Source organism: Egretta garzetta, unplaced genomic scaffold (assembly GCF_000687185.1).
Source record: "Egretta garzetta isolate BGI_Z169 unplaced genomic scaffold, ASM68718v1 scaffold166, whole genome shotgun sequence".
NCBI classification, from domain to species: domain Eukaryota; kingdom Metazoa; phylum Chordata; class Aves; order Pelecaniformes; family Ardeidae; genus Egretta; species Egretta garzetta.
Window position 1 is genome coordinate 674,799 of NW_009260133.1, and position 16,190 is coordinate 690,988.

The 16,190-nt window shown below is 37.4% G+C and overlaps 1 protein-coding gene across 2 annotated transcripts in view; it reads right to left on the reverse strand.

The window, feature by feature from the left end:
• Positions 1-6,638: 6,638 nt before the first annotated feature.
• The window catches only part of SYT14 (synaptotagmin 14), a 59,165-nt gene continuing 49,613 nt past the window's right edge, over positions 6,639-16,190 (reverse strand). The window contains exons 5-7 of one of the 2 annotated variants that reach the window (XM_009641582.2): positions 11,270-11,459; positions 8,115-8,171; positions 6,639-6,966 (exon numbers count right to left, since the gene is read on the reverse strand). In XM_009641582.2, coding sequence (XP_009639877.1) covers positions 6,653-6,966; positions 8,115-8,171; positions 11,270-11,459 — 561 coding nt within the window. In that variant the 3' untranslated portion in view covers positions 6,639-6,652. The remainder of the gene's footprint in view (positions 6,967-8,114; positions 8,172-11,269; positions 11,460-16,190) is intronic. The other variant, XM_009641583.2, reaches the window with a different exon arrangement.

Genomic DNA, 16,190 nt, shown 5'->3' on the forward strand with positions numbered 1-16,190 from the left:
GTACTACACAACATGAAAGACGTGTGGTTAAACCAGGACCTGAGTAAAAGGCAGTAGGTTCAGGCCCTTAGTCATGGTATTAGCACTTTAGATTGTGTAACAGTGATACAGCTTGCTCATAGAGTATTTAATTTTACATTGTTAAATCATCTTATATAAAAATAGGTAAGAAAGCTCTGTAAGAAAGTATATATACTATATAAGGAGAAATCTCTCCTTAAAAAAAGCAAAGAAAGGGAAAAATTGAATAAAAGGTTTCACTAATTACACTTTGTCATGAAAATCACATTAAAAACAGTTACCGTAAACGAAACAGTACTGAGCACTAATGAACCTTGTGGTTTACTGGAAAGGACAGCAAACTAGCTGCACAGTAAGAGAAGATCATTGCTCTATCTCCTTTTTTGTAAATATTCTCGAATACATTCAACTGCTTAGAAATTTTCTTAAAATGTTGTAATAAGCCATTTGCAAAATTTACTATCAAAACTTATTCAAAGCCCTGCTCCTCGCCTGCGCTATGGCCTAGAGATTTACTTTGCAAAGCTATGATAATGCTTCCAGTTAATTCTGTAAATTCATTCCAACTCATGCTTTGGAAATGAACCAAAAGTTATAAAGCAATCTACTTCAGACTCTCAGCATGCACTGAATGTCCAATGGATTTGCAAAACACCGCAAAAAAATTAACTTGATACAACGGGCAAGACTCCTGTCCTCAGATATAAGTGAAAAAAGGATGACATTAATTACATCCCTGAATGTCCATGAGGTATTCCTTCAGTGGTATGGTATTACTGCTTCTGCTCTCCTGAGTAGGGTCCTCAGAGACCGGCAGCTTTTCGAGGCTTTATACCAGCTCTACCAGTAGATGCTTCCAAGGAAGTGAATGAATTCTTCATGCTATTAGGCTAGCCTTGCCCATTTTCTGGCCGTAGCTGTTTCCCAGTCTTCATTCCTACGGGAGCAATGCTACCCGCTTCCCTGACTCCTGGCACATTCCTCTGCATCAGGATCTTCTTTCTCTGTTATACCAGCATAAGCCTGCACAGCAAAACCTGATCCAGCATGTAGCAGACCGATTTATTAATTCAGTCACACCATACAAACTAAGCTTGCTAGCATTAATGTAGTTGTGCCATATACAGGCAGGCATAATATAAGCAGATATATCGGGTGCATAAGGTTTCTGCATAGTCTGCAGAAAGGAAGAAACCCTGCTTGAACTTAAGGAGGGGCAGTGATAAGTTCTTAAGGCTAAACTAATCCATGTCACCCCAGGCCAGTCGGTACTCACCCTGCTCACCCTAGGCAAACAAACACTATCTGCCCTGCTTTCATCTGTAAAACATGCTAGGGTAGAAGCCGTGGAGTGCGCACACAGACCTGTGCTGCGTCGAATGCATAAACTCCCACAGCCCACGTGACACGGTTCCTCTGAGGAGGGCCCTCCGAGGGCCGCAAGGCTCCAAAAGTGGAATCTGAGTCACTGTCGCTGCCACTGTATGAAGCCGTCTCTTACTTTAATGCTCTCCCTCTCAGGTGACTTCTCTTCATCAGGCGTTGATTCACTGACAAGCAACCGCTCCTGTGACTCTCCCCTCAAAAACCACCATCAGAACAAAGCAGTCTGAAATCCAGCTGTGATGCACTACAAAATCTGGCGGTTGAGTTAAATAGACCAAAATACAGAACATTCCTGATGGCTTGTTCTAACAACAAACTTTGCTGAATGTTCCAGTTAAAATGATCAAGATGTCTGGGGACTGCCGTAACATTTTTAATATTAAGTTTAAAAAATATTTCAGAAGCTGAGGAAAAGAAGAAACAAAAGTAAGAGATAATGATTAAATAAGAAGTTTGTGACAGCATCCGGACATTTGCTTTTTTTCCTTCCATACTCAAGTGAAATCACATTTGATTGTGTTGCAGGTGCCATGCTGTGTCACTGCTCTAACCCGCTGATCCTACTGCGCTGCACACTTTCAGGGCCAGATCTACTCTCCTGTTGATGCCCATGGACTCCTCTCATTAAGATTAATGCGAAGTAGGCATGGACATCAGCGGGAGAATTAAATGAATGTTTAGCTGTTACTGAGAATTCAGCTTCAGGAGGAAGTCAGTCTGCCTCACAAGTGACAAGCCATGATTTTGAAGACTGCTTTAAACAGGACAGCTTTTTTTTCCTCCAGAGAAGCGTGACGAATAAGTAAGGGCTTGAAACAACTCTCAGTTAAATGAAAGGGCATTCTGCTGTTTGTTTCAAGTTGGAAGAGCTCAGGCCAAAAGGCTTCCCCTCAAACCTCATTCTCTGATTTTATCACAGACTTTTTGTTAGAACTTGTATGCTTGAGCGACCTGTATTCAATTCCTACATTAAAATGTCTCCCTCAAAGAAAAAAAGTGTTCTTCTGCTTCACTATATTAAAACTGATGGTTTGCATTTCAGGAATCTTAGGGAGTTGGACAGGTCACAGAAATTTTGCACCAGTACCTTATTGTAAAAGGTGCAGTGCGCCTTTGACTTCTAAGGTCCAGTGCTTGCCACAGACAGCTTCTCAGGGTGCTGGGGAGTTTGCAGGAGCAAGTCATTAGGGAGGAAAGAGAATAAATCAGTAACACAAATTTTAGACAACAAAAAAAAATTCTCCAAAGGTGTGAAAAATGGGAAGGTACTGATGCTGGCACTGCATCTGCCATCAGGAATGGTTGCAAAAATTTACAGGTGAAAATATCTCCTACAGTAAATGCCATAAAATCTGTTTTCAGCTCAAGTATTCTCTTAATTCATAAACAAAGTTCAGCTTCAGTAAGAGCACATACATAAGAGCACATACATTCATTCCAAGGGCTCACCAGATTTTGAAATCTCATTATTAATGAGGCTAGAGGATTTTAATTTGATTTAGAAATTATGTCATATTTCTCTAGCAGCAGAACTTGCACCTTCCCTAACTTCCGCTGTGGCAGTCAGACCTTGCAGTGTGGTTACAACGTGGATGTCTGAAGTCCTGAGCACGAGGCAGCACCCACAGGGACCAAGCTTTGGATCTTACCAGTGCTATCCTCCTTCCCCGTGCCACCTGGCTGAATGGGAAACAGAAGCATGGCTCTGCCGACTCCTTGCCTCCACGCCTGTGGGGGACAGTGATGGCCTGCAGATGCTGAACAACCCCTCACCCTTCTGCGAAATGATTTCATCCTTGCCTCTACTGCCCTTCACGATCTTGCCCTTACCACAGAAAGGAACTAACCAACTTTTTTGTATTTATAATACTTTAAGAAGACCTACATAAAATGTTCTAAACATTAAACCAAATAGATCATACGCAGAAAGGATGCAATATTTTCAAGAATAGAATCTGTAAGAACGTCACTGTTCTATAATTATTTAAGGCTACACTGACAGGAAACAGATTCAATTCAAGAATTGTAATCTCTACATGGTATATTGGCACACAGAAAAGTAATTAATTTGATAAACTCCTCCAAGTACTTGCTGTACTTTTGAATAAAGGTAAACAACAAAAAGCTATGGAAAAAAAGTACAGACGACTCTGAGGAAAATACAAATGCCTCTAATTTGTTTCCGACACTTTGTTCTTTAGAAATTCTGTTCCATGACCTAACTGAATGCACAAAACCACTCTGTATTTATAGGTTCTTATGCAGGGTTGAAAACCCCCGGTATCTAAAGGCAGATTTCAAATACAGAAGTATAGGTTTGCATAAAGCAATAAGAAAAACAAAATTACAAACAAATCATAAGAATGGGATCTAGGAAGAAAAAACAACATGACAGCTACTGATACTATAACTAATTCATAAAAATCCCAGAGCAAATCCAATTACTGGTGTGACTCATTTTGCATGGAAAATCCGTATTCTACAGCCTCAAAATTAAACATTCGTTTCCATTCTTTATACATCCAGTTCCCAGCCTTAGTACTGTATAAATCCAAGTAAGCCAAACCACCTTCTGTGAAGCACAGACTCGACCTGGATACCTTGGGAAAAGTCACACTATCTAGAAAGAGATTCCGCTTCCCAACAGTGGCCAACGCAGACTACTATAAATCTCTGCTGTGTCTAAATTAAGATTTCACTGCCTTAGAAATCTGAGTGGTTAGATGTAAAACTGAAGCAATGCAACCTCAGACAGAAACCTGAGTCATGACGCAGTTCAGTTCAGTTTGGTTCTGTAAGAGGTTATTTGCTGCACCTTCCCAACTGACTTCTTCATTTGTTCAATGGTGATATTAAGTATATCTGCCACTGGAATTAATTTGCTCAGTTCTTGCTATTAAATACTGTACATTATTTTATAAAGCAAAACCTGTACAAAGAGACAGCCATCAAGAGAGAACTTTCCGCTTTAGGAAAGAGCATCCAAATATCCACAAATAGAATGAGTAAAACCACTTCCACATTCATTGAAAAATTGCTTTTGAACAGCTTCTAAGTCAGTGTTTCTATTATACAGAAAGCTGAAAGGATTGGGAAAATCTGAGCGTTTTCCTTATGCATATAACATTAATACTCATTTTTTATTAAATTCTACACTCAACATTACATTTCACAAACTGAGCAACAAAAAGGACCAAAAGAGACAACTTGTATTGTATTACTGCAAGACCACTCCTGTTTAAAGAAATTTTTTGCATTATTTGTATTTAGTAAATAAAGCTTCTGTAAATGAAGGAGCAGCGCAATACCAGGGAAAAAAAAAAAAGGCCTGTAACAATGTTTTAAATCTTTAAATCAATAAAAATGGAAAGCCTGGCTCTGCAAACAAACCCTTCAAAAGGCACCAAATAAACCAAGAAATGGAATTACAATATTCTTTAAAAAGGACTTAGTGAAATTGTTAAGTAGTGTGAGAATTTGAGAACCATATGAAATATCTTTATTATAGCATACTCACTGTCTCCAATCTCACTGTACTTGACTCTGTATATCCTAAAGCCAGGATTGTTCAAAGGTATTATAAAGAAATTAAAGAGAAAAAATCTGTCCTAATGAGAATGCTCTAGGCTACCACTAATTCTCTTAAAAAAAATCCGAAACTTCACTCTTCTACCCACCAAGTGCTACAACAGTCAGTGAATTCCCATATTAGTAAGACATCACCATCATTTATAAGAAAGAAAATTGCTTGCTTTCCATACTGCAACAGTTAAAAGTAAATGAAACCTATAATTACAGGCAAAAAGAATATTTGAATTGGGAAGCTTTTTAAAAATATGCTTAGTCAATAATCCACAATTTCAGTAATACAAATTAGATTCAGCAGTCAGTAAATTAGTGTGATTCCAGTTAAGGTATTTGGGACAAATAGGAATCTCAGAAGCACTGATATTTCCCCAATTTCAGTGGAAGCCATGAGTGTTTATCTGATGGCAAACTTTCTCATGACGCTGTGGCTTTTCAACTGTGTCTTTAGAAAGCTGTGTTTCCCAACCTGAGCACAAGCAAAGCAAACTTCTATTTTGGGTGTGAACATTCATTCAATTGCTGGCAAATCGCTAGAAAAAATAACTTACTGAGGTTCTCTTCTCCGAGAAGAAAGGTAAAAACTCCTGGTCCGCTCTCTACTTCCAACAAACAGTATATGGTAATCCCTAAAACAGCTCAGAAGAGACTCAAATGGATACCTATTTCAACCAAAGCCATAGTATTTCGCATTCATTCAGAGTAGTTCAACTGCTGCCACTTCCTTCACAATCTTTCAACCTAAATTCCCACTGCTGACATTTTAAAGAGATCCGTATCGATTTGTTTAACGAAAATATATTTTAGTAAAGTCGTGCTCTAGGAGCTTCCTACATTGGAATACATGAATACAGGAAGTGCTTTCAACAGAAAGTTACATAGTTTTACAGTACAACCTGTCTAAGGAGATTTGGAAGGGACCAAACTAATGATCTGGTCTCTTTGGATTAGGCAGAAGTACAGGCAAGAGGGAAAAACCCAATTTATGCCATATATAGAGCTCGTTCCTATCACAGATTGAAGAAACATTAGTTTGATGTCAAAGTTCACCTGATGCCCAAATGCTAGTATTTTTCAAACCAAGTGCATATCAAACAATGAAAACGTACTTGTACTAAGCTCCTGGAAAGAAACTCAGTGTAAAACAACACTATATTCATATTTGCTATATTACTGAGTGTTCTCCACCAGTGGGGTTTGGTTTTTTTCCTTTTGCTCTACAGATCATTGACTTTTTCTCAAAGTGCAAATTATTGACCTTTAATCTGAATGCAGGCAGGTCAGAAGCTACAGTATTAGAGCAATACAAAAAGTACACAAGGAGGAGCTGACATTAATTTGGAGAACCTTACATAAAATGTTTCTGAATTGAAAACCACAAAACAAACCCAAACAAATACAGCATCAGGTGGATGGGGGAGGGACTGCTAATGTATCTGTGTACAGCAAGGCTTCTCTGACACCACAGAAGTGTCTGACAGTAAGTGAAGATTATATATTATCTCCCACCATTTTGCATGTTATGCATTCTTTACGATGGAATGTTGACCTCGATTTTCATTTTTTACTTCCACAACAAATCTGTTGATTGTGACCGGAGATGATATCTTCTTGAGAGACCAAACTCCCTTAAGCCCATGACTGTACTTTGTACCGTCCATTACGATTCTAGTAAAGTATGCCATCTACATACTTGCTGTCCTTTAGATTCTTTCATTTCAGTCCAGTGATTGAGTTCATCTTCTCCTGAGCTGTTGAGACCTAAGGAAATCCACCCTATCATTTCTTTCCGTTTCATGCTGCGCTTATTATATACAGACAGTATGAGCGTCACATCGGACAGCTGAAACAGTGCCACTTGGAAAACGAAGGTTTCTTTGTATACTGGATTTGGCTGGCCTCGGCGGATTGAAGTTTTGCATTTGGACATCTCTTGCCCCATCGAGTTCAGCAGTGTTAACTTAACATATGTATCTACAAAATAAATCATATTTTGGAATGTCAGATATCTTAGAACAAAAGTTTTTGAGAACAAGATATTTACAAGGCACGAGGATATGGTGTATACCAGGCTGACTGAACACAGCTTAGTTTAGACACATGAAAAGATGAAAAGTAAGCAAAATATTACAAACACAGTAACAAAATTAACTAGTTTCAGGACTTTGTAAATGGGTTAAGTTAAAGGTATACCTCATAATCCTCTTCCCGTTGACCCCCTTTATTTGTTCTAAACAAACTTAAATTGCATTAACACTTAGCAAGCTCCAACTAGCCACAACACTGTAAAGCATACCACTGAATTTTCAAGGAATAAGAATAAACAAAGTAGAATGAAGGCAACTAATGAAGAGAAAAAACAAAACAAAACTAAATGCATTGATGTGCAGTGATGATACCGAAACAGCCAGAATGAAATGCTTGAGAATAATCTCTGCATGGATGTGGTTCTCACTTTGGACTTTTCAATTTTATTTTTATTTTAAAGACCAAAATGTAGCAAAGTGCATTCAAAGGTAGAAGTTTACACAATACAAACCCCCTCTTAATTCCTAGATTCAGGAAGGAATACATTTAATACACCTTTGAAGAGAAATAAGATTTTGCATCATTCAATAGGGTTGTTTAAAACATAGCTTGTACAGTGCCCTTAGTAAATACATTTAAGAAGCTGATGCAAGTAAATGTGGTTAGCACACATTGGGTGTTAGTATTTGGGTATAAACCTTGATTTTTAAAGCTCTCTTTTCATTGGACTAGAAGCACCAAGCCATGCTCCTGCAGAAGGATGCGCATTTCATGAAGTTATAACTGATTTTAAGAAACATAAAACTGTATAAAACAACCTTTTTTTTCCATTCTTTTTTTCCTGCACTATTCATGTTAATGAATAACATTATTAAAAGATTGGAGTTTATGTAAAGAGAAACACATTGAATATTTTCACTTTGCAGGTACACTGAAATCCCAACATCCATAATCAGAGATAAATGCAACTTTTGCATTACAGAGTGTATACATTTATAAACCAATATGGTAGGCAGCCGTGGATAGCTTTACTGCTGGCAAGTTTTCTTTTGCATGAAAAAGACAACATCCAATTAGTTTCTACAGGAACTCACCTCGGATTATATAAACCTGTCCACCTATCAAGTGTTTTAGACAACAGAACAGTCCATCTGACAACAGGGGGTGGAAAGCAGTAAAAGAAATAATGACCAGATGTCAATAGTTGGGTGAGAGAGGATCAAAGGTTAAAGTTTAAGAGGAAACACTATTCATTGGAGTGGAAGAACACAAAACCTTAGCAGCATAGATCAGAAAAAGGAATGAACAAAAGGATTGTTGGGTAAAATTTAATGAAATGAAAATTTTGTGCAGTTTTTGTGTAATCTTTAACAAAAATTACACTGCTTACATAATGGGCTATCTTAGCACTAAGAGCTACTGAGTTCTAAAGCACACTAAACATAGGAAGAATCATGCAAATGATTAGGTGATAGAAGACTGGGTAAAAATCACTGTATCCTTTTTATCAAACCTTATGCTTTTTCATGCAAACTCCAGCATATTAAGAAAAACTGCACACAGTAATTATACTTCATATATTAAAAGCAATAAAATGAAAAATCACTGAACTGAAAACTAAGCTGGTTTTACCCTTAGCTCTTACAATTACAGATAGTTGATTGTAATACTTTAGTTCTTGAGTAGTGATGGACTTGGGCACAAGAATGACTCTGAACTATTCTCTAAAAATAGCTGAGAGATTCTTACATCTGAAATTCAACTATGGGTCTCTAAAATGTAATGATCTCACTTGTTAAAATCCATGTATTTATGGATTTTATGTGTGTTTGCATGCATATTCACACATGCATTCAATGTGCAAAAGCTTGTACCCTGTTTCAACAAAATTTTAAAGGATACTAAGAAGCATCTTTTTCTCAGACAAAATATTAACTGTCACGCAGAGAAATGAAGACACATTCTAACATTAAATGTTATTACCTGGAGGATTTGACCTATTTGCCTGTATTCAGTTGCTAAATGAGTTACTACAGAACATACAAATATGCAGCAGAGGAGTATATACTACCAAGATGCAGAAATTTAGGACTCAATCCGTATTTGCTGCAGAATCATTTCATAAAAATTGCATAGGTTCACAACCCCTAGACTACCGAAAGGATATCGCATGTGGGAAAGAATAATTGCTCCCCTTTCTGTCATAGCTTCTCAAGACCTGAATGAAAACTGACCTGGGCATGTACTTTGCAGCACTTCCCAGGATTTTGGACCACTGATGGTCCAAACAACAAATTTGATCAGAGCACTTCATCATTAACCCTATGGGCCTTTTCATTTTGTGGAAATGATGGCACAGAGAGAGGCTGGTACATGTCCATGATGCAGTTGAGAGGGAGTTAGAAAACGGCAGTGGTATGCACCCAGGTCCAGGAGTTTACAAGAAGGTGCTATCACTGCTGGGGTGGGGGTGGGAGGGAGGGGGACGGCACAAAACAGCCCACAGGAGAAATTTGGATTCCACAATATTCTGTGCATGGTCTTACCAGACCCAGAAAGCGCATTAGTTTCCAGCTTTCTAGAAACTGCATTTGCCTAAACAGAACTGGACTATTATTGTTATGAATATCAGAAGTTCCCCTTATCCATCACAGGGGATGGCAAAATGTAACACACAAGATCTTCGCTCCAAAAAGGTTAGACAGAACATGGTATTACAGGGCTATGTGCCATGTTCTATGTGCTTTCTTGCAATCTGAAACAGATTTTTGACCCCAGTGACACAGACAGATGTTAGCTAGACAGCACGGGCCCACAGAGCACATTTTGGGAATTAACGTGCCAGGGAATGAACATATCTGTCTTCAAAACAAATACTGAACCCCTATCTAACTTGTATATTCTAAATATTAAGAAAAACTTGGCTTTCTCCAGAGATTCCAGAAAGACAAGCATAAGCTACCTATTGTTTTTTGCTTTAAGGGAACACATGGTCCCTTCTCTCCAGGTCTTCTCTCCCGTTCACTCCTTTCCCTGCCCCAGCGTCCTTGGGCCTTCTTGGTTTTCCCCATCTATTTCTATGGCTTGTCTCCAAATAGGTGACTCTGGGGCAGCTACCTAATTATATAAAAGTATTACAGATTCTTCTTTTGCCTTCCTTCTCTGGCCATGTTAAAGTCTGGCTCCATCAGTGTGAAAAGTATAGAGAAAGCAAAGCAGAGTAAGGCTGAGCCAAATGTAATTAACAAATGGAATAAAACATGGGTCAAGAAAGGAAGAGGAGAGCATCAGTCTCAAGTTGTTTGGCTTACTTCCTAAACTCTGAAGACAAAGTGAGATGTGCAAACCACTTATAAAATGTTGGCAACCTGCTACATAATCTACTAGTGTCAGGTAATCTGCTAGCGCCACACAAAGCTGGGGATTAAGAAACAGAAAGAGGGTCTGAAACCTGAGCCTCCAGACAAAGTCAAGAGGAACAGGTAGGTATGTCTGGCTACAACTTGTGTAAATCAGACTCACCATCTCAAAAACAATAAAAACCAATTTTTAAAAAAGTCCACTACTGAACTTGCTCGAGCTATATCAAAGAATTAGAGGCAGTAAAAACATTCTGTGTGTGTGACACTCCATCTGGCTCCAATTTAAAAGTATATAAAGTTCACAGATACTTCAGACAAATGTATTTCTGAACAAATGCTTGAACACACAGTTCAAGTCCTTTCTGATGACGAACATTCCTTCTGCACAGTAAATATGCCAAAGGTCTCAATTTGTTTCTCCATTGTCTTCACTGACATTCCCAAGTAACATACATTACTACCACATATACACAGGCACACAAGCAATTAAAGACTGCAGTATCAACTCCTCTAGGAACAGGAATAACTGTTCAGAATGTTTATATTAATATTAGCTGGCATGTACTTTCTCTTTAAACACCAACTTTTTATTCTTGGCCTGTGATGTGAGGCATTAGTAGTTTAGCAATTAATCATTATGATAAAGGTAATTTATTAATCAGTCATCATGAAAAATTAAAACAGTCTTGTCAACTTACAATTAATATTTTGAATTTTAGATTTTTGCTAGTTCCCAACTGACTAGAAATATAAAACATGAAACAGATTAGTTGATGATTGCTGTATTTCATTTTGTTTGGGTAAGACTAAATGATAGGATTGAAGTCCTTGCCACCGAGAGCCCCACCAGTACAGAAGAATTAGGATGAAAAAAGATTTTCACTCACTGGGTGGTCTGTTCGCTGCCAAGTTTTTGAAGTGGCTGCCTTTTATCACTTCTGCTGATAATCTTCCAGTTGTAGCATTATAAAGGAGGCCAATGAGGATTTCTGGAGCTGAGCCATGTACCAGAGACTGACAAGAGGAGGTACTTTCACTGCAGGACACTTCTGACATGCTCATTTGAGAGTCACAACCCTATAAAAGAGATTAAAAGTTCTAGGTATTTTATGCAACGATGTTACTGGGAAGTCAATTTTTAGAATAATGCATAGAGAATTAGGAAAGCAATGTACTGACAACAACAGAGGTTCCATTCGATCACCCAATAAGAAATGTACATCCTTAATATACACTCAGTTCGCACACATTAGAGGTAACAAAGACTAAAGTGGTCTGGAATTAAAATAGTTCTTAATTTTGTGTTTCTGTTGCTTTGTAATTCAGGAGAAGTTATAGCAGGAGATAAAGAGCAGCCTTTATGGTCCTTATTTACTTCAGTTGCTAAGATAAGACTTGTAACATAATTTGTCAGCATCCTGGAGAACATTAAACCCTGGATCTTTTACTTTCCAAAAATGGAAAACACTAGTGCAACTTTGAAGATAACAAAATGCAGGAAATTCTTATTCATCCTTTGTAAAGGTTATTCTCTAGACTGAGAATTTATGAGTAGCAAAATAACAGAACACATGCAAATAGAAAAATGCACTCTGTCTAGAATAAATTAGCTTACAAGGAATTTAATTGATCCAGGGATACAGAATTGTAATAGACTCTTTGTCTTGGGTGGGAAAGGAAGAATGCCATCCTACGGCTCAGCAAGTGATGCTTTAAGTTCTACCCTACAAGCTTCCAAAAAATTCAGCTCTCTCATGCATTCTCACCATGTCACATCTTTGACGGGAGCTTCTAATATTCATTTTTATTCTTTTAATTCCTCATTATTGGCCTTAAAAAAAGAAAAAAAAAACCAACCCAGACTAATGCTAATCATACCATAGTTGTTCCTACTTCTATTTCTTGATTTCGTGCACTAGCGCATAGAGGTGTACCACTGAAAACAAGAAACCGGATGGAATCTAGGCAATGGCAGGGCAATTTGTTTGGTAGCCAGGAAGAGACTTTTGAATTATCAGTACATCCCTTTTTTGATTCTCTCAGAAAAAAACATAAATTGGATCCACAGATTTTTCAAATATGGCTTGACTCATTTGGGAATCTGGCAGCACTCTTTCAAGGAGTCATAATGATTTTGTGAAGCTGATTCTTCCAGATTCCAAATGTCTCTATCATTTCCAGCAACAGCTGACATGGGCACGAGATCAGTCCTAAAACCTAAATAGCACAAATCCTCATCGAGATAAAAGTTAACTTTAAAAGCAAGTAACTTAATCTGACATATAAAGTCCAAATGCATTACAGAATCTCAAATTATAGGATACATGATACCTACAAGAAGAAATTATGAATCTACAATAATATCCTTCATACTGACATTTTAACTAGTTCTTCTCAATAGAGTATTTCCAACAAGTCTGGCAGAAGTTTCAAGTAGCAATCCAGTTCCTCATTAATAAACTTTCACTCTCATTAGCAAAAGTATTCTTATTACTAGAGAAGGACCTCAACAAAATTCTCTGACTTCCATCCCCCAAGCTGCAAATTCTCAATTTTAAATCTTTGTTATTTCTCCAAAAGTTCTTCATTCAATTCCAAGAATAAATTTCACACGGGTTGCAAATTGTAAATCGCTGAAAATGAATTACAAGTATACATTCATTCTCTGGTTCTTGGCACTCACAAACCGGGAAACTTTTGATTCCTAACTTCAACAGTAGACTACAAAATGGAAAGTTTAAAAGAAAGATGGCTTGATTCAGCCAGTCCCAGTACACACTGCACACTTGAAAGCCTTAGCCTGTCACAACTGCAGCTAATACTTAAGTTTTCCAGTCTTTAAAAATTGTAACACACTATCCCTATGGTGCTTATTCATCTTATTATTTTGTTGGGCTAGGAATTTAACCACAGTCAGCCTGATACTGTGCAAAGCTTAGGTCTCAAATTTGATTGTGATCATGCTGCAAGTCCGCAAAAACAACGTAACACAAAGCGAGCAGCTGGGTAGCACTCCCTCGCAAAGCAAAGGCCGTTGACATCTGTACCGAGAGAAGGTGATGGTTGCGTTTTTTCCTAATTGTGACTTATTTGTACAGTTTACTGATGTTCTGATAGGGACTCAGTCTAAATCAGTTTATGACAGAGTTTAACTGATTACAGTGGGTATCAGAATACGGTTTAGAATGCTAGAAATAGTAAATAGTAAATGAGCGATGACTGGGAAGGAATGAGTCCTGAAGTACCTTGAAAGGGAAGACAAGTAGCTCCTGTATGATATAATAGAGAAGGGGGAAAACAACTGAAAAATGAAACAAGTACGGTATTACAAAGTTACATAAGGATGGGCTAGAAATATCATGCCTTTGCAGCAGAATCTTGAGTGGATGCAAGAATGACAAGATTGCATTTGTCAAGGCCAGAGAAAAGGATCTCACCAGCTGGAAAGGTGGGCTGAGAAGACCTAGGGGATGCTTCAGATCTGTAAATGGATGGAAATACAACTATGTGGCTGTACCTTAGAACTGCTGCACAGAAAGACTGGGTAGATGTAGCCTTGATGAAAATCTGGAGAGAGGGTCTAATGTAAATGTTTTGCTACAGTAGTTTCTAAACCAAAATATTTTGCCTTTTGAGACAGGTGGCAGGTTTGAAACAAACGAAAGTATGTTGTTTAATCCTTAGTGTATAATAAACTTCTGAATCTCCTTCCTACAAAATGTTGTGGTAACAGAAGTTTAAAGACATTAAAATAAAGCAACCAAATTCACTGAAGAAACAATCTAAACAATATGTTGGTTTCTGTTTCACATTAAAAAAAAAAAAAAGACTCCAACCTGGTTTGTTTCATGCTGACCCAAATATATTTTAAAAAATAACTCTACTTTTCAGTTATGAACTGGAAAATCCTAATACAGAAAAAAGTGAGAGGTTAAGAAGAAAAACGAAGCAGTGAGGCATGAAGCAGTGAGGCGTGAAGCAGTTCAGAAGACAGACTGATGTTACTGGGTAAAAACAGGGTTAAATGACATACACTAAAGAATAATTTCTGTGTCTATGATAAGGGAGAAAACAGAGAATTTGGGGGCAAGTAGATAAAAGACATGAGAAAAAGGCAAAGTTGCATTTTGTCAGTTTTCTTTTGAAAGAAAACAGAAGGATCCTATGAGGAAGAGAAGACGAAACAGCAATAAGGGAAGGTAAAGAGACAGCGGAGATCAACAGGGCTCAGGTCAACAGCTGAGGGAAGACTTTCCATTGCAGGACAAAGCTAAAATCAGGGATACTGAGTATTGTTAGATGTCTTCTCCAAAGTATTTTGGAGCACAGAGATTATTGCTCACATTGTGAAAATCCGCTCATTGTTTTAAGTAAGATATTCCATGCCAACCAATTCTGTTGGTAAGTAACCCAACTTTGTGTTAAGTCCATAAGCTGCACTAGAATTGAAAAGAACAGTTTTTCAAGTCTCTGTTTAGAGGTGTTTTTCTGTCTACATAGTCAAAATTCAAGAAGAGTGCTAACAAATTCATCGAGAAAAAAGCAAGACAAGGAGTTACATTTTTACCTGCTCAAAATACAAGCTTCATGATCACGTGCCAAATTGTAAAATATTAACACTGAAATTGCTAATTGGTACAACATGAATATAAACTTAACTACAACGAAGCTTTCATCTCATGACAACATTACAGTCCTACCAGATGCTTTTCATCTCCATACAGATCTGCATTCAATCTATCTGTAAATCTATCCGTAGACCACTTTAATACTGTAGCTTCACTGTGGGCAACGTAATATTTAGACCAAAAGTTACTATTTGTTTGAAATAATCTGTCTACGTAAGTTTATTTTTATAACTCTTCCCTCTTTTTCTCTATAACCAGTGTGTATTTTAATAAGCAGGGAAAAAAAGGACAACAGCAAAAGCCTTTCAAGGTTGGTGAAGCACCAGAATAGCCTAATAAGAACTGTTGTAAAATCTTAAATGCAGATTTTTAAGAACTCAGATGAACTGTCAAGGTATTGATGATCTGGCCACAGTGCAAGGACCTGTCTCTTGAGGTTTTCTCCAGGATACTAATGCTAAATCTCTAACCTACTTTTGTCAATTTAGCCATAACAGAAATATGTTATTAACAGTAAACACAAGTTAAAAAAAAATTAGGTAAAGTCTGTTCCAAATATTTGGTTTAAAGGGCTCTCTTATTACAGTAAATTACAAATCTTCAGCTTTTCAATTTTATAACACAGAGCTTTGCGCACAGGACCTAAACCCTTCCCACATACAATACAGCACAGGATAGTACTTCATTACCAAGTTAGGCAGATTTTATTTGATCAACGAGTATTGCTGCTTTTCACTGGATTATAAGAGTAATATGTGTTATACTCTACAAAAACTTAATTACTAATTCTCCAAACTATTGTCCTTGATGACATCTTTGCATATATTATCTAGGGAAGAAACATCACTTTTTAATAAATATATAATAAAAACATTCCTTTTAAGTGGTATTTGTATTTCACATGTTCATATTGTACAGAAGTTGGCAATCAAAAAAAGAACTCTTTTTTTCCCCGAGTGCCAATGGAAATGAACACATACAATGCATGACATTGGACCTGAACCCCTACGAAGTAGTTTTAATAATATTTTTCTCTGCTCTCTGACAATCATAGAATCATAGAATCATTTAGGTTGGAAAAGACCTTTAAAATCATCAAGCCCAACTGTTAACCTAACCCTGCCATCCCACCACTAAACCATGTCCCTAAGCACCTCGTCTACCCATCTTTTAAATACCT